The sequence below is a fragment of the Halyomorpha halys genome, unplaced genomic scaffold (assembly GCF_000696795.3).
Source record: "Halyomorpha halys isolate HHAL.00 unplaced genomic scaffold, Hhal_1.1 Scaffold801.1, whole genome shotgun sequence".
Taxonomy (NCBI): domain Eukaryota; kingdom Metazoa; phylum Arthropoda; class Insecta; order Hemiptera; family Pentatomidae; genus Halyomorpha; species Halyomorpha halys.
This window is the reverse complement of record NW_027107017.1, coordinates 213,629-234,706: the sequence shown is the minus strand read 5'-3', so window position 1 is coordinate 234,706 and position 21,078 is coordinate 213,629. Positions and strand designations below refer to the sequence as shown.

The 21,078-nt window shown below is 27.6% G+C and overlaps 3 protein-coding genes across 4 annotated transcripts in view; all 3 read left to right on the top strand.

The window, feature by feature from the left end:
- The window catches only part of Alg1 (ALG1, chitobiosyldiphosphodolichol beta-mannosyltransferase), an 8,777-nt gene extending 3,886 nt beyond the window's left edge, over positions 1–4,891 (top strand). Inside the window, exons 3-6 of the mRNA XM_014429442.3 lie at positions 2,060–2,149; positions 3,059–3,216; positions 3,299–3,578; positions 4,339–4,891. Of these exons, the coding sequence (XP_014284928.1) occupies positions 2,060–2,149; positions 3,059–3,216; positions 3,299–3,578; positions 4,339–4,537 (727 nt within the window). The 3' untranslated portion in view covers positions 4,538–4,891. The remainder of the gene's footprint in view (positions 1–2,059; positions 2,150–3,058; positions 3,217–3,298; positions 3,579–4,338) is intronic.
- A 6,311-nt stretch (positions 4,892–11,202) lies between these two features.
- Positions 11,203–17,882, top strand: LOC106686252 (sepiapterin reductase). 2 transcript variants are annotated; one of them, XM_014429441.3, is made up of 7 exons: positions 11,203–11,454; positions 11,551–11,699; positions 11,816–12,082; positions 12,508–12,711; positions 13,844–14,007; positions 15,330–15,553; positions 17,478–17,882. In XM_014429441.3, the coding sequence occupies exons 4-7, from the start codon at positions 12,517–12,519 to the stop codon at positions 17,660–17,662; spliced, it is 768 nt and encodes a 255-aa protein (XP_014284927.1). In that variant the 5' UTR covers positions 11,203–11,454; positions 11,551–11,699; positions 11,816–12,082; positions 12,508–12,516; the 3' UTR covers positions 17,663–17,882. The 2 variants fall into 2 exon arrangements, with proteins under 2 accessions (XP_014284927.1, XP_066901463.1); XM_067045362.1 differs by lacking the exon at positions 11,203–11,454 and having other exon boundaries at positions 11,470–11,699.
- Positions 11,576–12,138, top strand: LOC106686242 (uncharacterized). Its single transcript, XM_014429430.1, has 2 exons — positions 11,576–11,699; positions 11,816–12,138. Exons 1-2 carry the CDS (start codon positions 11,576–11,578, stop codon positions 12,136–12,138), a joined length of 447 nt encoding a protein of 148 aa, XP_014284916.1.
- Positions 17,883–21,078: the final 3,196 nt, after the last annotated feature.

Here is a 21,078-nt window from a genome sequence, read left to right as displayed (position 1 = left end):
TATATAAAGTGTGGTAATTATAATTGTTTATGGAAATTTGTATACATGTATTGTGAAAAATGAAAATTAAAATTATGAGAAATGAATACAAGAATGAAATATGAAAGATATAATAGAATGAATAAAATATATATGAACTGAGTTCTAAAAATACAAAATAGAAGTTACATAATAAAAAAGAGAATATAAAAGGAAGATGGTCCAGGTGCGGTTAAAGAAAAACTCAAATAGTAAGAAAACTAATTAATATGAACCTTTTGGCCCCACATTGCAGGGCTTTATCAGGGCCAAAAAATATATAAACACTGAGGTATAAGTAAATGAACTATGTAAATAAAAAGAGATGTACAATGAAACGTAAAATTAGATAAGAATAACAAAAGGTTTTTTGATAATTAATGAAAACAGAAACAACAGATAAAATGGAAATATAAGATACAATATCCCTTCCCCATACTTACTTTATTACTTTATATCTTATATTTACTAATTATTCTTTTTCTTTTATATTTATATAGTTTATCTGTACTTTATATTCATATTTTACATTCAACTTATACTTACATTCACTTCTTTATGTTAATGTTTCTATTATATAATTTACACTCTTTTGTACCTCTATTTATTTCTTATATTTTATCATTTATGTGGGGGAAAATAAAGAAAATCATTTAAAAAAAAAGTAAAGAAGGGTGTGGCTAGGAGGAAAAAAATAGAAAAGGAATTGTTAGTTCCTTCTTGTCATTATACCATTCGTTCCTCTTTTGTCATATGTCTTATCTTTTTCTTTTTTTATGTTGTTAACTTATTATTATTTTCAAACTCTTTTGATTTATGTAACTTTTAATTTTCTCACATAATTTTATTCATTCCATTATATATATCTTTCATATCTCATTTTTTAAATTTTAATTTTTTTAAATTCATATTTACTAATTTCACATGTAAGAATAATTTTTCTTTTTCCATTTTTTCTCAGTATTCTATTCAATTGTTTCATGTTCTTCTATGTATTTCTTACTGTATCTTCATCTATCTGTTTTGTTTTATTTATACTTCTATGGTTGTATTCTAGTTTTGATTATTTATTAATCTGAAAAGGTAACTGGTGTTTTAGTGCTAATTTAATTTTTCAGATGATTCAGCAAAATCATTCATAAAATAAACTTAAATTATATAAATATTGTACAGTTTATTTTATGGGGTCTGCATAAACAACCGTACTACAATAGTGTAAGTTATTCTAACCCAGGAGGTAGATAGGATGAGTTTTGTATAGACTTGAAAGTTCCAATGAAATATTTCTAGCTGTGAGGACATAAATAGAAATTATATGTATAAGTGTATGCGGGACAAAATCACAATTATATAAGGTTTTAGATAATCAGCAGAGTGTTGAAATGGCTTTGAAAGAACCTTTTAATGTCTTAGACAAGATAATTGTAAAGCAGATGGTAACCTTTTCTCAAGGATATCCTTCTCACGTGTTGTGGTTGCATTTTATTTAGTGGAATGTTATAGAGAGCAACACCACCGTGACTTTAGAGGCAGTCATTTTTTTGCTAATGTAATTTGGCTGAAAGGGTATTCTCTCCTTAATACTTTCCTTGATAAAAAAATTAGTAGATGTTTTTAAATAAATGTAGTTGAGTATTTAGTGCAATAGGTTTATTGCTTGACTTGTAATTTTCTAATATGTTTCAGAACTATGTTTTATATGACTTTACTTCATCTCTCAGTATTGAATCATTTATTAGGTTAAGAGTCAACAAGAAAAAAATCTTAAATTGACAAAAAATGTTACAAAAGTGTATCTATTTGACTGTTATTTTAGGAGAATTCCAGTTCACTTATTTGCTAACATATTTTAAAGTAACAATGTTTAATTTTTTTGTACAATTTTCAAATGAAAAACCATATTTCTTTTAAAATAAAAAAGTTTACCGTTGTGTCTGCCTCCAAAATCGATCTGAGATCATTGATATTCAGTTTTTCCCTTATAGTCCTCGATTATAATTTTATTGATTGGATCAACATTAATGATGATAATTTTATTTAGCTCAAGAGTACTACATGACAGAGCTCCATCCGAATTTAGAAGAGCTACTCTTGAGGAAACTCATAATCTTTTGACCAGATTAAGTCAGAGGTAAGAAGAAAATAATTTAAAATTTTTATAAGTTGATAAGTTGAAAATTATATTGCGTGAAAATTTAATTATTTTATATGATTTATGGTTGTAAAAACAGCATGGTCTACAACAGACCATTAATTAAATTTTGATCTCTATTCAATTCTTTTAAAATTTTGTTATTGTTATTACTTTATTCTTTATAATAGTTATTTAAAAATCTGTCTTCAAAAAGAAAGACCTATTCTAATTATAATATTTTTTATTAGTCTAGGAAATAACTAACATCTTTTTCAATTCACACCTAAAATGCTTTCCTACTAACTTTATAAACCAAGTGTTTCAACCCTAGTATGATTTCAATCATCTAAAGTTTTTACAAAAACTAACCAAATTACATTTCTACATAAACAAAGTTAATTTTCTAATGCAATTGAAAGAAATTTAAAGAACTGAAAAGAAATACGGATTCAAATAAAAAAGTATGATTTGATAAAAACATTGTACTTACTCGAATCGAAGCCATTTTTATCCTGTTTTTCACTTAAAAATCAGGTGTGATTTTAATTTTTTTTTTTTTAAGTATATCTTCAAGTACTTTTAATATCTTACTTTATAAAATTTAAAATTAACTTTTTAAAGAGGTTAATTTGTTGCCAGATACATAATTAAATGGATAAAATAAAAAATTATATTGTTTTATAAAATATAACCAGTGTCCGGGGATATTTCAGGATCTCTTAATGATGTTTTATTTAGAATGCTCTTATATTTGTTATCTAAAATAATACCTCGATTATTCACAAAATAATATTTTTCAAAAAAATTAAACTCATTCTTTTTAACTGTAATTTCTAACTGTTAAGTTGTAAATTGTCCAAATTAAAATGCTAAATAATTGAAATATTCTTATTTTAAAAAAATCAGGTATCCTCTTCTTGGTGGAGCAGCATATTCTACGCTGTTTACAAGGCTTCGGGAAGATGGCACTGTTGAGATGAGAGAAGACAGGCCTGCACTTCTGGTATCTTCAACATCTTGGACGGAGGATGAAGATTTCAATATCCTTTTTTCTGCCCTTATTGGTATTAAGCTTCATTTCTGGAGTACTTAAATAATTTTGTTTTATTCATAATTGTGTTAATATTTTTCTTTTTTTACCATTAGATTATGATAAATCAGACAGGAAGGACATACCACCACTTATCTGTGCCATTACTGGAAGAGGTCCATTGAAAGACTATTATATTGGTATAATACAGGCTTCTACCTGGAATAGAGTCTCTATCATCACTCCTTGGCTTGAAGAGGCTGACTATCCCACATTGCTTGGATCAGCCGATTTGGGTGTCTCCCTTCATATGTCTTCATCTGGTCTTGACCTGCCTATGAAAGTTGTTGATATGTTTGGATGTGGCTTGCCAGTTTTTGCTCATGACTTCAAATGGTTTGTAAAATTTGACTTGTTCTTTTTTATATTTCTTGTTTTAAAATGAATCCTTTTATTTTCTATTTGTTTTATGACAAATACTATTTGCTAACTCTACTCATGGCCATTTTATTTATAAATGCACAAAGGGTGTGCACAGTGTGTCCTCACTGATTCAATAACATTTTTTTTTGTGGATCCACTTTAAAAAATATAGACATATCCAATTATTACATCTACCTACTTAAAAATGTATACCTAATTAAAAACAAACAATGTTTCTACCAAAAATAAAAGGACTCATTCATATTCGGGTATTTTTGATCTTGTATTTTTAGCCTATTTAAAATTTTAATATGTAATAATTCAAAATATTCAAAGTATTGAAAAATGTACTTTAAAATAATTCAAATTACACCAAATGTTTAGTTAAAAATGTGCCTTCAATTTGAACAAATAAGATGTTTTACTTATCAAATCATATATATAGATCCCAGATTTATTTTTAATTCTTTGTAGCTCTTGCACTATCATTAAAAATTAACTTCTTTTTTTATGAGAAATGTGTTCTTGTTAAAATTTTCAGTAGATTGAAACCCTACTTGGGATAAAATATTTGGCTTGTATATTTTTGGTTCATCAAAACCTATTTTAAAATTTACTAATAATGGTCAAAATTTGAATCACTGCCATTTCAAATTATTCTGAATTTTTTGTTTGTTTTTGTAATACTGCTGTACTTTATATATTTATCTGGATTATATTTTTTTCTGCCTAGTGTTGGCGAATTAGTAAGAAACGGAGAGAATGGATTAGTGTTCTCTGATGCTGTCCAATTATCCTCAATGCTCATCGATTGGTTCTCAGGCTTTCCGAAAGTAAGACATGAAAAGTTTGAAAAAGGCATTAAGGAGTTCCAATCGGTCCGTTGGCACCAAGCTTGGTTGGAAACAGCTCTTCCTGTCTTTAAAAAGTGATTTTTGCAGATGAAAAATGTGTTTGCTTAGCGAATAGTCACAGTTTTGTCGATTTTGCACTTAATTTTTAGCTACAGATTGAAAGTGGGATGGCTAAAGAGATCTGTGTTGTAAGGCATTATCTTAAGATATAACCTCCATAAGAAGTTAAGTGTGAAAACTGTGTTCCACTATGGAGCACATCTTACCCTATTTTAATTAGAGAGGAATTTTATTTATTTGTAAACACACTTTAGATACACAACGAGTAATTTTACCAGGATTAATATTTTTTAAAAATTTAATTAGGTATCTTCCATATAATAAGGAAGTCTTGAAATTTTTAGTCATCAAATATTTTCTTTGATCCTACTATAAAAAATGTTTACGTACTGAAATGTATATGTGTACTGAAAATCGATAAAAGTATGTAAGAAACATGTTTTTACATATTGTAGTACTTCAACATTGATTTTTTTTTTTTTTTTAGGAGAGGTGTGAAATATAATATGTAAATTAAGCAAACATTCCTTATTAGATTCTATAACTTTGTCACTGAATTAATATTTACAAAAATGAAAGAGTATTTTTCAAACTATTTGATAATTCAATAAACATTATAGAATTTATTTGTATTTCACCAGTTATTTCAAGTCAGACATCAGTGATGAGAGCTAACACAGATCATTATTACATTTAAGGTGCTCAAAAGGGAAGAAATTAGAATATCGATAGTAAATAAAAGAGATGCCTACTTAGATATGTAAAACTAATGCCCAGAAGATGAAAGAAACGTGGTTTTAACCAGAGACAAACATTAAATTTAAAAGTTCCTTCAGATTAATCTGTAAATATGGCAGATGTTCCTAATAGAATTCTAAAATCTTCCTGAAAAGAAAAAAAATTAAAATGTGAAAATAATTTATATATTAAGAGAGAACTATCCTTGAAAATGATAGTAAATTCACTTTTTATTTATTTTTTTTTGCTTTTTTATAACTATTACTCTTAATGAACATTGTGATATGCATTTCTTATATTGATGACAAATAAGACCAAGTAAAAAAGCTTGTGAATACAGGCCTGAATAGTGTCTAATTAATAGATAATTTATATTACGGAGTTTTAAATAAAAATTAGTTTTTTAATTTTCCCAAGAAATTACATTTTTTCATACTCGTGCCCAATTTTCATAGAAATTATAAAAGATTGAGAGGGAGAAGTCGGTTGGTGGGAGGTTTTTTATGGCTCTTAAATTACAATTTGAGAAAATAATTTTTTTGAAATACACCAATTTTTTTCCTTTTTTATTTATTTGTTATAAATGAGTTTCTATTAGGTTAAATTGATTTTCCTTGTGTCCATTTTGTTCAAATCAAAAGTAAAGTATGAAAATTTAAAATCTGTATCTAATTATGTCTCTCACAAAGTGGGTTATATTACACTAAGCACATGAAATTTTGGAGATAACAGTGTGCTTTCATTAAGTTATATTTTCAAAAAATATTGATGAATCTAACCTTTGTTTCTCATAAAAGATCCTACCAAATTTTTAGAAAAAAATTATAAAAAGAGTTTTTGAATGAATGAACCTTGAGCAGTTAGAAGCATGAGTCAGACTCTGGGTGCTTGTCTTTTGAGACCCTGCAACATTTTCATTACTTATAACTGTTCCTTACTAGCAGCCAACAAATATACGTTAGAGGGATATAACAGTCCAGTTAATTTTTTCAAGTTTATAAGTAAAACTTAATTATAGGATCAAATGTAACATTTAAGATATATTATCTGATAAACAAATAAATTATTTCTATTAGTCATTTTGAGGTATTGCCTTATAATGTCATGACATCAGTCCATTATAAGATTGTAGATGTAGTATTTGTTTACTGCGGTATTTTCAATGTATTCTATTTCTTTTGCTTTGCAAATGACTGTGCTGATTAAAAACCATTATTTTGTCCTTGCAGTTTTGATAATACTACAGTGGGACCTTGAAATTAATTTTTTTTAGATACTTTGAACTAGCTATAGCATAAATATATCTATATATGGCGGATAGAATGTAATTACAAACCTCTATGTAACTAATTTAAAATCCTCTGAGAAAAAATAATTTTTCTTTTTGTATGGAGTTGTCATAATGGTAACCCCTACAATGCAAAAAGGACCTCCATATAATTTATTCACTTTAGTAAAATGAATGGACATGACTGGATATAACCCTGCCTAAATCTTCCTCTTGCTCTTTCCAGTTTTGTATATTGTGATCTAGTAAAATATGTTTTATTTATAACTCAAGAGAGCTGCATGGGGAACTGCATCTAGTAGCGCTAGCTGATAAAGGGGGAAAGCTTTCAAGAAACATACATATTATCTTACTAAATTTTATTTAAATGTCTTTATATGTAATTTCAGTTTGTAACTAATGTATTCACCTGTTTATTACACTAATTTACCTGGAGAAGTCAGGGAATTCCATGGACAGGTTTTGGTGAGGATCCTAGTTTTTTTTTTTAGGTTGAACATTGAATGATCCCTAACAATTTATAATTGATTGGCTTGGAGTGAGGATATGACAAACTACAATTTTGAAGACAATAAGAATTTTATGCGAAATGCTCCTCTGTTTCACTACAAAGTTATTTATTGTGTTAGTTTGTCAAACACCATACTTTCAACTAATTATCTGTAGTATTGTGAAATATGAACTATATAAAACATAAAATAGGAGAATGCTTTGAAACTAGTCTACTGTAAACATCATGTGGCTTATCATATTCTTGCCCCAATCATATTTAATTGTGAAGCTATATATATATATTTCTCTAATGACAGTAATTAAGGAAAATAATCTTTGATACACCAGTTTTTTTTTTTTTTACTAAAAATAGGAAATGTTTTTGTACATATTGAAACGATAAAAAAAAATAAATAATAAAATAACATTTTGATGGATGATTATATTAGGTGCTGATAGGTGTGTATTTCACTACAAGATTTTAATTTTTATTTAACAGAATATCCAAAATTTAATTACATGTTTTATAAAGCAGTTCTTATATATTTTTCATAAATTATTAATTAAAGTTAATACTGCAGTACAAATGGAAAAGTGAAAACGTGAAATTCAGCACATCCTATTTATATTTGAAACATCAGTTAAAATAATGCATAGGTCATCAAACTCATCTGAGCTCTTTCCTTATATTAAGGATTTTTTTATTATAGCTCTGCTGTATATTATTGATGGAAGAAATTATGTTGTAAAAAAATTATGAAATAATTTATTAAATAATATTTATCTAGAATTAAGGTTTTTAGTTTACAATAAAGGGACATGTTGAGACAGGAGTTTGTTTGGAGGAATCTTCATACTGAAGAAATGCCTTAAAAATTATATTTAACTATGTTATGATTAAAAAATATCTTTATCATTTAGTCTAAAAATACATTTTTTTTTTTATCTTTCCTGGGATTTATTGTTTTTTTTTATGCATTCAATCTTCAAAAATATTGTTGAACTTTATCATTATTATTTTACTGTTATTTAATATAGGATAGTCAAATTAAATATATATATTAAAAAAAAAAAAAATTATAAACCAAAATTTTTGCTAATGGCTATGTATCCATCAAATGATGGATTTATTAAAAAAAAAAAAAAATAAATGCTGGAAATATGCCACAGTTTAACATTTCCTAATAGTTATGTATCCCCCAAAAATTTAAAACAAATACTTTTTCAATTATTTATTTATTTTTATTAAATTTAGTATGAAGATTCCGAAATTCGTATTTTTTCTTCATTTTCATAAATGGCTGAAATATGGGTATAGATCTTTAAATTTAGGTACAGATTTGGAACAAGGTGGTGGATAGTAATGTTTGGTTCTGAGGATCATCCTGGAGTGACCTGTGGGTGGTGAAGTCCTAAAAAAATTAGTGTTGTAGTTTTGGAGAAAAGTCACGAACAGCATACAGGTTGCAGATGGATATTTTTTTTAAATTAGATTTTTTGATTTTATAAATTTTAACCTCATTTTGAGAGGTTTAATTTTTTATATTTCTTGGTCGATTATGGAAGTTTACAGGTGGTCCTCGTATTTAAGTCAAGTCTTGCTCATCCCAACTTTCAATACACCTATATTTAGTAACCTTTAGTTTATCTATGAAGTATTTTATATAACAAATTAAATTTTAATTGTTTTATTTTTCACTCTAATTAATTTTTTAATGGCTCATTTGGTTAAAAAATTCTTTTTTTTTTTTCAAGCAAGGTTACTTTGAAGTAAAACTGCACATTGATTAATGAATTAACTCCAAAACATTATAAATAAAGGACTACCTGTATCGAAAATAATAAAATAAAAGCTCAGAAATATTTTCAAATTATTACTATGTGTAGTAATTAAAAAAAAGTTCATAATTACTGAATGGACCAAGGTGGTTGTTTAGAGCTAATGCCTTAGAATCTATGTACATGTAGATGATATTTTGATTTTATTATTATAAGCAATGATAATGCTTGTATTGTTATTATAGTAGTGTGCTAGTATTTTTTATAGAATAAGAGTTCCTTTCATAGGAACGAGAGTTAACAGTCAAGCCAATATATGATGTTCACAAAATTCACCTGAGAGCATTAAGACTGTTGTTTCAGGATTCTGTTTTGTGACTGATCCATTTTACTTTTAACCATAATGTTATCTGAAATACAGTTTAAAATGTCATAAATATGTTAGATATTGTTTTACTCTGTGATTTTATTTATTTAAATATACTTAAATTATGTATGTGATATATTTATTTATTATTGTCAATATGCTGGTGATGGGGAAAGGTAAGGAATTAAACTGTCTCCTGATTCATAGTTTCAGGACTCGATTTATGTATCATGTCAGATTACTTATTGTTTCTATAATTGAAATAGAACCTTGATTTGTCTAATAGTTGAGAGTTCTTTTGAAATAATGTGGTTATCAAGTAATTATGAAAGGCATGTTTATACTTCTCATAGTTAATAAGGAAGAATGTATAGTGCGACTTATTCTGGTATAGGTTGTTTGTTCTTAGAATCTCTACTTGTAGATATTTAAGATATCTGTATCTGATATTGAACATCATAAGACTTATTTTTTTCCAAAAATATACTTAAAGATGTTTTATTTATTTTTTTAAGGATATTTCTTACCAACTGAATAAATTTTGATATTTTTTATCAATGTGTAGAATTTGAAATCCAAAATATATGTATTGATGTGCTTGGTTTGTTTATTTAATGCCTTTGAAATATTTTTGATTTTTGAAAATGCTGTTTTGAATACATTAAGTGATGGTAATGTTACTTCCAAATAGCTTGTCAGGAAATTTTAGCTTGAGATTAAAAATTTATTCAAATTAATTTTTTTAAACCATATTTCTCATGGAAATATTAATGAGAATTTTTTAGAGAAATAGGAGTAAGTAACATTGGGGATATCACATTTAAAATTGATAGTATTATAAGCAACTGTATTTAAGGCAAATATGAAATAAAATGTATTAATTTGTTTTTAACTTTCATTGTATCCAAGGAAGAAAACATTTCTTTAATGACATAGAATTCAACATAGATTTTTATCAGGTAACAGGTTTTTTGTCAAATGTTAAATGCCTGCTTTTGAGGTTTTTTTCAAAGTTTTCAGGTTTCCTTTTTCAAAAGTCCTATAATTATGTTTCGATTATTTTATTCATATCAAACATTTCATCACTCATAAATTTGCATAATTATTATATATAGTTAGCTCTTATAATCTATTTTAATTATACCAGCAGTAATTCCTCCTCACTTTTGAAAAGAAGATCATCCAAGGATCTCACAGTAAAGATGTCCTGTCTACATCAAAAGAAATTTGGGGGATAGAATAAGAATATAAATATATATATATATATATATAGGTTTAATGGAATTGTGTAATGTTGGATTTAAAATTTCAAACCAACTAAATAATTTAATAATCACTAATTTCAATAATTTTTTTTGGTGATACTTTGTTGAAAAATTGTTGATGGTGATACTGTGTTAACACCTGTCCTAGGATTCTTCCCTTCGCGCCAAGAAAAAATAATTTTTATGTAATTTTACACATTTTTTGTGTGTATTTTAAGGTTATTGTATACCATTCAATTTGTTTTCGGATGTTGGATAAAAATATTTTGTCAATTGTACTAGATGAGTTTAAATTCGTATTATCAAAAACCAAATATGGCTTCCTATATGGCAAGCCAAAAAATTATTTCAGAAAAGGCTCTTCAAATTCTTTTTCAGCGTCCTCAAAAACCCTTAGATACAAATTTTCACACTAAACAAAAATTTTTTACCTGAATGTTCACAAACAAATTACATTCAGTGAAAAACTATATTGAGGACACCATTGAAATATATATTGGATATTGCGGAATGAATTAAATTATCAGAACCACTATTCTCGGACGCTAAAAAAATATTTGCTTAAATAAGAAAGAATATATTTACGATGAGTTAAGAAAAGTCTTAGGTGTAGTTATGCGATAAATTGTAATGTTCATCATAAAAATTATTTTCTTACCGAAAAAGCCTGAAAGACTTTTGAAAGAAGATACTATTAGAGTGTGGTAACAACTTTTGGTTCCCGGACATTCAACACGTTAAATCGGAACCTGGGTACTAACACTTTACAGATAATTTTGTTCTTTTAACTATAATATTTTGCGGTCTAAATTTAAATCATAAGTAAGGGAGGGAATAGAGTGCCAATTACCAAGATAATAGTTTTAATTCTATATGAAAATGATTATTAGGTTTTAATTTTCAGTAATGCATTATCAAATTTTACTAATTTATGTTTAATATATCTCTATTTAAATCTTGCTTCTAAAAAAATGAAGAATTGGAACGTCATCAGTTGACGATATAGGTTAGTACCGTCTAGAGTGTGGTTACAATATTGTTTTATTTACTTCTTTTATCATTTAATGCCATAGTTTAAACTGCTGGAGTTTTTGTTTTGTAGGCAGCGATCAATCGAATCCTCAGTCATGTCATTTGATCCTTGGGCGGACAATAAATTACCTGACATCGTTGCAACTGGGAGGAGTGGTGGATTTGAAGACAATTTTTATTGTCCTTTGCCGGATTCTGACCAATACGTAGCTCTATTGGGTACAATTTTGAATCAATCATATTTATAAGAACTTGAAATTAGTTACATAATCATTTTTTTTGTTTTACACCACCTAGTGGTTATGTAACACTTGATCTTGAGGGTCATGTTTCAGAAAGGAAGCTAGCAAAGCTTGGGAAAAGTAAAACAGCTGAAAAGAGACAACTACTTGAAAGCTTAGAAGAAAGAAAGACGGATACTGTTGTCCGATTATTGACTGAGAGCGATCAATCACTTCCTGAATATTTTTCTGATGAAGATATTCCAACCAAGTGGTTGCGGAGCTATCTGAATCCTGAACAACCGCTTACTGTTGGAGAGCTCTTGAGCCTTGTTAAGGAAGATTATTTAGCCAAAGCATCAGGAGATACTGAAACAAAAGGTATTCAATTCTATATTAAGAAAATTTATTTAAAAGTACACTTGCTCATAGTATGAACCAAATGTATTTAAAATTTGAATAGAAAGTACTATTCATTAAATAAGTTGAGAAAATCTATTAAAACTTACGAGGCTAAGTTTTTCTACTTCAGTGTTATTTAGGCATTTATTTGTATTTTAAATCATTATAAGTTAGTTTTGGAGCAAATGTAAGGTCTTGTCTACTAAATAATTACTGAAAAGAAGTGCTCTTTGGAACTATCTGTTGCTTGCCTTTTCAAATTGCTGTTTTGCACTAATATTACCTTTTATTATGATGCCTAATATCACTATTTCTTACTTACTTTTTATGAATTCCAAGATTCTATGGTTGAATTCAAATGCCTGCTAATTACTGTTTGAAATTATGACTTCTTTTTGTTTTAGAAGTAGAAGATGACTGAAATTTGGGGAAAGAAGACATTTTGCCTGATAACTGGTGGCAGTCAAGGAATTGGGAGAGAGATAGCTAAGCAGTTTGCCGAAAAATTATTTCCAGGTTCAATAATGGTGTTATCAGCTCGTTCAGTTGAGGGTCTTAAAGGAACTTCATCCTTAATAAATCAAGTTGCTCCTGAAATAAGTGTAGAGGTTTGATTTTTTTATATAATATGATTTAATAGAGGTGTATTATTAAAAATTCTGACCAGAGCATATCATAAAAAAATTAACAGTTTGAGCAATTGAAATTTACTTTTAATAACACATTCAGGTTTTTTTTTAATTGGTCTCAAAATGTAACTTAAATTGAATAGAAAAGGACTGATTGGTTCTTTTGGACAAAGCTGTTATTGATTGAAACCATTTCATGAGTAAATAATATGCTATTCAGATTAAAGTGTAAATTTAGTTCTCAGTTGTACGACAGTTAAATGTGTCTGATGATAAGCAATATTTTTTTTTAAATTTTATTTTTGTGTATCCTTAAATAAAAACATTGAATGTTTTTTTTGTTGTGGCAGAAGTGAAGATTTGATTAAAAAATAAGTCACAACAATAAGTCAATTTTATAAAAAAATTTCTCTGTATTCATTATCAGACATAAGCGTATATATTTGTTGATATTACATTAGTTACATGGCTGACAAAAATTCTGACTTGATAAATCTTATTCGGACCTTATGTATGTCATCGATAATTTTATCTGAATTAGAAGTCACAGTGTTGCCATAAAGTATAGAAAAAGATTATTCTTTTATTATAATTATTTTCTAGTCATTCCTTTTATTGTAACAGTTTTATGAGTCATAAATATCTATTTAGTCGAATATTTGTTTAACCTCTGCATTTCAACAACTTAACAGCATTGAAAGTCAATTTGGATTAATGATATTAATTAATTTATATTTGTTGTAGTATTTTTAGATAATTTTTTTTTCATTAAACTGTTTAAGTTTTGGTAAAATCTTCATCAAGATTTTTTTTAAAAAAAGTGTGCATCATTTTTGAGTGATTTATGTCATCATTAATTTTTTTCTTGAACTCTCAATTTAAACTATCTCTGAGGAATTCATTATATAAATGAAAAATGTTTATATAAATAATTCATTTTGATCATTGGAAATAACATGGAATTAACGAAACTTATAAGCGGAATGGACCAGCTATCACTTACAATTTTTTACATTACCAATTTCTGTACTTTTAAACATATATAATTAACATGTCTAATAAATTTGACAGTTAATGTACTCTAACATTGGATCAATATGGTTTTTTGCAGTTATTTCCCTATGATATGTCCATACCAAAAGAACAGGATTTTTCCAATCTTCTGAAAAAGTTTTCACCTAATGATTTTGATTTATTTTTATTGGTTCACAATGCAGCAACTGAAGGCTCAGGTCTTCCAATAAAAGAATGTTCTGATCCTGAGAAATGGAATGCGTAAGTATTGATTGAGTTATATTTTATTTGATGGAAGGGGCAGGCATCTAGCCTTATAGGAGGGCCTTACCATAAATATTTTAATAATATTCTTCAGAAAATAAATATTTTGATACTTTCAAAATCCAATCATATAGGATACTTCAATAAATCAGGGCCATCACAGGGGTCTCTAAGCTACAAAAAAAAAAAAATATATGTTATTATATGGATTTAGTGAATGACACAATTTCTTCCTTATTAAACTATAATAGTTAATTTCATATCATACAGCAACGTTTCGGGAGATTTCCCCCATCTTCAGGCTGCTAAAAAACAAATTCAACAAAACCATAAACATGTGCTTATAACAACATTAATATATCATTTACAATCAAAGAACTATTTATAAATTATTTACTTGATAACAAAAACCTATATATGATATATAATTTTCTCCTATTTGTCTTATTTGCTAATATATTATAATATTAATGTCATTGTTGAGTAAAAACTTTCTATTAGTCATACATTGTAGGAGAATAATTACCTTTCTGAAGGTTATCTTCCAATGTGAAATGTTGCTGTATGATATGAAATAAACTATTATAGTTTAATAAGGAAGAAATTGTGTCATTCACTAAATCCATATAATACCATAAGAATCTTCCAGTTAAAGGATTATTAAATTTAAAAAATATATGTTTTTGAAATTATTGATCCTCTCTAGAGTAAAATCATGGGTACGTGCCTGAAGGGGGGAGGGTTATGGCTGAGAAATTATCACTTCATTTTTTTTTTTTTATCAATTTGTAAATTTTTATGATACATTTAATATTTAAAAAATATTTCTTTAAAATTATCATTAATAAAATTCTGACTTATCCACTTTGATGTTTACCTGTAATGTTTAAAAAAGTACCTTTAATAATATTTAAAATCTTGTAAGTTTTTCTATCCCAAATATATGGATGGTAAATAATATTTGTCTCTGACTTCTTGTTTTGGATCAATTTTAATTAATAACATTTTTGTATTAATTCATAACTTGTACATGTAATTAAAATAAAAAGTTTTCTGAATATTGAAAAAGTCAATATCCAACAGTTCACTCAACAATTTGTCGACTGCCTTTCAAATTGTATCTACTGGACACTATTCTTTTCAAGGAAATTGATGAACAAACAGGTTATATTTTAAGTAATTGCTATTATCTTCAACGAATCCGAAGCCAAAGTTTTAGTTGAATAGATTTATATGTAGCATTATTCAGATTTCTTAAAATGTTTTTTTCTCTTATTTTTCAAAACCCAAATAGAGAATTATTTTTGTTATTATTGTAGGTATATGGCTACTAATCTTCATTCAATGGCCTCTCTGACATCAGCATTCTTGAAAGCTTTCAAACATGAGGACAAGATTATCGTTATAAACATTACCTCCCTGGCAGCAATCCAGGTGATAGCTGGATTAGGAGAGTATGGAGTGGGTAAAGCTGCCAGGGAGATGTACATGAAGGTCCTGTCATCGGAATCACCCTTGCTTAGAGTTCTCAGCTACTCACCAGGTGATCAGTTAATTCTTTAATCATGTCATTGAACGTAATTTTTATTTCATAAGAAATTAGGGAGATAGTTTTTTAATTATTTACATAAGTTTAATCATTTAAACCATTATATCCATTTGTGGAGGGTATTTCTTGAAATTGGCTCATACAAATTTTTGTGAAATTGGGCCAATCTTTTTTATAATCAAAGTATTAAATTATTTCTTGTTTGAGTAACAAAATTTTAAGCGTAATGATTTAGAAAAATAATAAATATTTTTGTGTATTTATTTCTTAAGATATACAAATTCCATCTATTCATTAATCTATTTTCATAATTTAATTAGAATGTAAGTGTGTTTGTACTCGGGTGGTAACGGATAACTGTCTATCGGTTATAAATCTTTGAATTATCATTTATTTATTAAGTACATTATTCTATTTTTTAATGATTTATATCAAATTAATTTACCTGTGTTTAGGGGAATAGGATTAGATAGGACAATGCATTATAGCTGCATAGTTATGTGCACAATTATTGTAGACATTTATGATCTATACCTGATTTTTCTATTTGTGCATAGCTTCTGACTGTTCTGCTTTTGACCCTAGTGTTTGTAAATGCATTCGGGAGGTATTATAACAGTAAATCTGTTATCATATATCTTTATAACGAGGTGCAATATTATATGTATTTATGATCTATACCAAATTTCTATACTTGTGTATAGGTAAATTGGACTGGATCTAACAATGGTGTTTTGATTATAGTATTTTATCTATGAGCACTCAGGAAGTATAATGATAATATTTCTGTTATCATATCTCTGCATGAAGACGTCCATAATTATTATGTGTATTTATGATCTATACCAAATTACTATACTTTTGTATGGATGAATTGTACTGGATTTAACATTGTTACTTTAATTATAGTATGTAGTCCATGAGTAGAAAGTAACCAGAGGTATAATGACAGTATATCTGTTGCTAGATGTAAAGTATTATAGAGATATATAATCTACACCATATTAGCATAATAGTGTTACTATAAATTTTATGAGTCTGAATGATTATATTAGATATGTAATAGGTAAATTGAACTGGAACAAATAATGAATGGAATATGGTCCGGGTGTTTTGTGACATACTGGAAGATTATTGATTGACTGTGTGTATAGATGAATGGAATATGGTCAAGGTGCGGTAAAAAAACTCAAATAGTAGATAATTGTACTATTTTATTGAGCCAACGTTTCGCCCCACGTTGCAGGGCTTCGTCAGGGCTGTTTTGACGGCAGTTAAAAACAAATTGATCCATTTGTGTCCAAGGTGATGATTTCCAGGAACAAATAATGTTTTAATTATAGTTTGTTGTTTATGAACGCACTTGGGAGGCATGACAGTATATTATCATCTGTTATCATTTATCTGTATAGCGAGTTGCAAAATTATATGTATTAATGATCTATACCAAATTACTATACTTGTGTATAGGTACATTCGACTGTATCTGACAATAGTGCTTAAATAGTAATATTGTCTATGAGCTTACTCAGGAGGTACAATAACATATCTATGAAGCGAGATGCAAAATTCTTTTATTTATTTGTGTTCTATACCAAATTACTACACTGGTGTTTAGGCAAATTGAACTGGATCTGACAGTACTACTTTAATTGTAGTATCTTGACTATGAGCACACTCAGGAGGTATAATAACATTATATCTGTGATGCGATATAAAAATTATTTTATTTATTTATATTCTATACTTGTGTACAGGTAAATTGGACTGGATCTGACAGTACTTCATACATATATTTATGCAAAATAACAGATTCCAGAATTTTAGTAATTCTTTTAGAAAAATCTTGTCTTATGTAAATATCATCTGTATTTGTATGATTTTAATATTCTTTATCAACTATATGTGATTTTTGCAGGTCCTGTAGATACTTCCATGGTGGAGAGAGTAATTGACAAAGTAGCCAACAATGAAACTAAATCAACTTTTGTTAAAATGAGAGACGAAGTAACATTGTTGAAGCCTCATGAGACAGTTAAGAAATTAGTTGATTTGATTTCTGTAGGCTTGCCTCCTTACTCCAGGATTGACTATTATGACTGATAGTATCTGAAAGGGGTAGGAATTGATGTTTAATAATCTTTTCATTTTCTCTGGTTTATTTCAATTAACAATTTTTATTATTTGTTTATACCTGCTTCCCACAGAAATTTTTTTTTTTTTATAGATTATCATATAGATAGTCTTGTCTAAAATATTTGTATTTAATAACTTTATTGTTATATATATAAACTATGTATGAATAAATACAATTGATATTGGCTATATTGTTTTACTAAACCCAATATGATTGACATTGACAATCCGAACTCTAGCTGAGTTTCAGTTAATTGCTAAATTTTAACATTAATGTAGCACACATGGCACATCTATTTTGTACTTTCTGTAAGTGCTGAGTGAAATTTCTTTCTTTAAAATTCTCCATTATCAGTTGAAAAATCTTTATGAATTACCTTTAATTTGTATGAGTCCGAATCATCAGGAATTTGTATATTAGGTATGAATGATACATTTAATAAATTACTTTTACTCTAGAATTGTTTTAAAAGAATTATTTATCTATTTTAAGTGTGTTATAATATTTTATTTTATAATATTGGAAAAGCATCTCCCAGTTTCTAATTCCCATCCTCAATCATTCTACACTTGTGCATGTATATTGAACTGGATCTTGATTCAGGTCTGGACTACAAATTAAAGTTTAATCTCAGAAGAGCTAGTAGCATTTTGAAAAGGAAGAGGCTGTGTGGAACACTTTTTTTCAATTATTATTAATTAATTTAAACCTTTGAGTCAAGGTGATTTACGTATATGCAAAATTTTTGGATTTTACAAAAGCCCTTGGCTCTCAATCATGAACTTCTTTGGAAAAAAGGTTTATTTTGGCTTCAGTGGTATGATAGTTTGATTATTGAAAGACCTATTTGACAGAGCTACCATGTAAATTAAAGATGAATTGTCAGAGGAATTAATTTAAATTCTGAAATTAGTTCAGGATTATTAAAAGACAAACTTAGAGCCCAATTTTTATTAAATTTGTCACAGATATATTATCTTTTGTAGCCAATGGTGCATCAGGTTTTCTAAGAGAGTAGGAATGTAGTTCAAGTACTACTACTGGCAGATAACATTATGTTAAGTAATTTGTGAAAATGAAACCTGCTAAAAACATAAAATATTGGAAAGGTATTGGGCCCAAAATTCACTCATTTTAAATTCAGAACAATCCAATGTCTTTGTATGTCACTATTTGCCTCAATTAACGAAAATTGTCATAATTCACCATTTTGAAAGACGGCTGACCATTTTATGTGGAGGTCAGTTGTAGGGGTGAAGCTACTAGAGATTTTAATAATTGGTAAGAGTGATGCTTGGGAAACTATGAGTGATCTCTCTTTGATTAAGTGGTCTCAATTCTTCTCTATGAAATTTGGGGCTTAAAATATCTGGAAACTATTGAGTTGGCACAGGTGAAATTCTTTAAACATTTATACCTCTGGCCTAGTTCATTTCCAAATTATATAGTTCAAATGGAAACTAGTTGCTTACCAATTTTGATAGCAGTCTTAAAGAAAGTTATTAACATCTGTATAAAAATTATCAGGATCACTGAAACGTCTGATCCCTTGAAAGTGCTTGCAGAAACTGGTTGTTTTAGATGCCATGGTGCTAGAACTCAACTTTTAATTGGATTTCACAAGTTAAAAAATGTCTTTTTATTTTATTGAGGAATGTTTTAACAATTTTTGGTATCCTAAATTATGAATTGTAAATAAAACTTCTATTATGAATAACTTATATCTTATACTCTTAAAATATTTAACTGGCCTCCAATTCATATTATAATCATCAATATAGACATATATGTTAGTGCTCTATCACATAACCAGAAATTGAAAAAAAAAAATTGAATGTCTATATATGAAAGCATAAGACAGTAAGTCAATGAAGAGTCAAATAATTACTACCTAAAATTATGTCACAAGAATATTACCTGCATTATAGATAAATCAGTTGAAGTTTGTGAATAGTGTAAATGACTTATAACATTTATTGCATCTTGAAACCTATAGAAAACAAAATCTCCAGACATGTATTGATACTAATATGGGAGATTTATTGTCTATTTTGATCTGATTTGAGTCTATTTTGTTCATTGAAAGTCATGACCAGTTATATAACATATTTTGAAATGATGAATAATACAACCTCTTCTAATACACATTGATAATAATAAATTTACAAAAACATTGTGTATTAGTAATTTTTTTTACATATATATGATCTTCATTGATTTTTTAAGTAGTGCATTGAAATAAATTTAAGATGTCACACCGTTACCATTCTAAGGAGCTATTAGAGATATCAAGTACTTCCTGTGACCCATCCCACTGTTTTTATCAGCCCTGGATGGGATGAAGTTTATTTTGTGGCAGATCTGGGGGGGAGGGAGGATGAATCTCAGTATTCCCACTCTGGTTTTAATAGTTAGTCTGTTCGATAACCTTCCTGTATGCCTGAAATGGCCAGGCAAGGGGAAATAAAATTGTGTTGTGTGATCTATATGTACATATCTATAAATAATAAGAAAACTGATAGTTTTGAAATCATATTTTTTTATACTAATTGAAAACATGTTGTTTGTAATTGATTATTTGGGATATAAAACTCAGGTTATCCCCATTCACTAGGAACTAATTAAGTGATACTTGAAACTCAACGCTGTAAACAGAAATATCAAAAAATACAACTTGATTTCAAAATACTATTTACGTATTTATAATTTGTTCAGAGTATCAATATTGTATGCTTTGTTCTGTAATTTATAACAGGAATAAACTTTAGATACTGAGATCTGATTCTACTTTTCTAGTTTATAAGTTTAACTAGTCTAAAATCTTTCTTTTTAATATATATTAATTTCCACCTTTTTTTTACATCTTTATTCTTTTAACATTGGAACATTTCGGGCTCTTCTGCCCATTATTCAGTTCTTACTATTAATTTGTGGACATTTGCCATTTAAGATTAAAAATCATTTTTATATAATCCCAACAGAATATAAGTCCTAATTTTTTTTTATTACCCAGGTTTATTTTTATTTTTCATTTTTTGCTGTTTTAAAATAATATTTGCCTTTTTAAATGCACTTCCTTTAATTTCATGTCTTACTTGTCCAAATTTTAATGCACTATGTGGTCTAATCCAGATTTCATCCTCTACATTCACTAAACATATTTAAATTAATACTTATAATTTAAAAAATGACTCGTCCCCTAAACATTATGCTAAAAAGGTCATTAATCTTGAAATAAAGATAATTATGTATACAATAGAAATTTGAAGAATGTACTTGGCAGCCTTTTTTTCTCCTTTGGGTATAATAAATTGTTTTAAATTTAGATAAATTTTTAATTTTTCATTGATATCACCTCCCTTCGGTTACACTTTTTATTCCA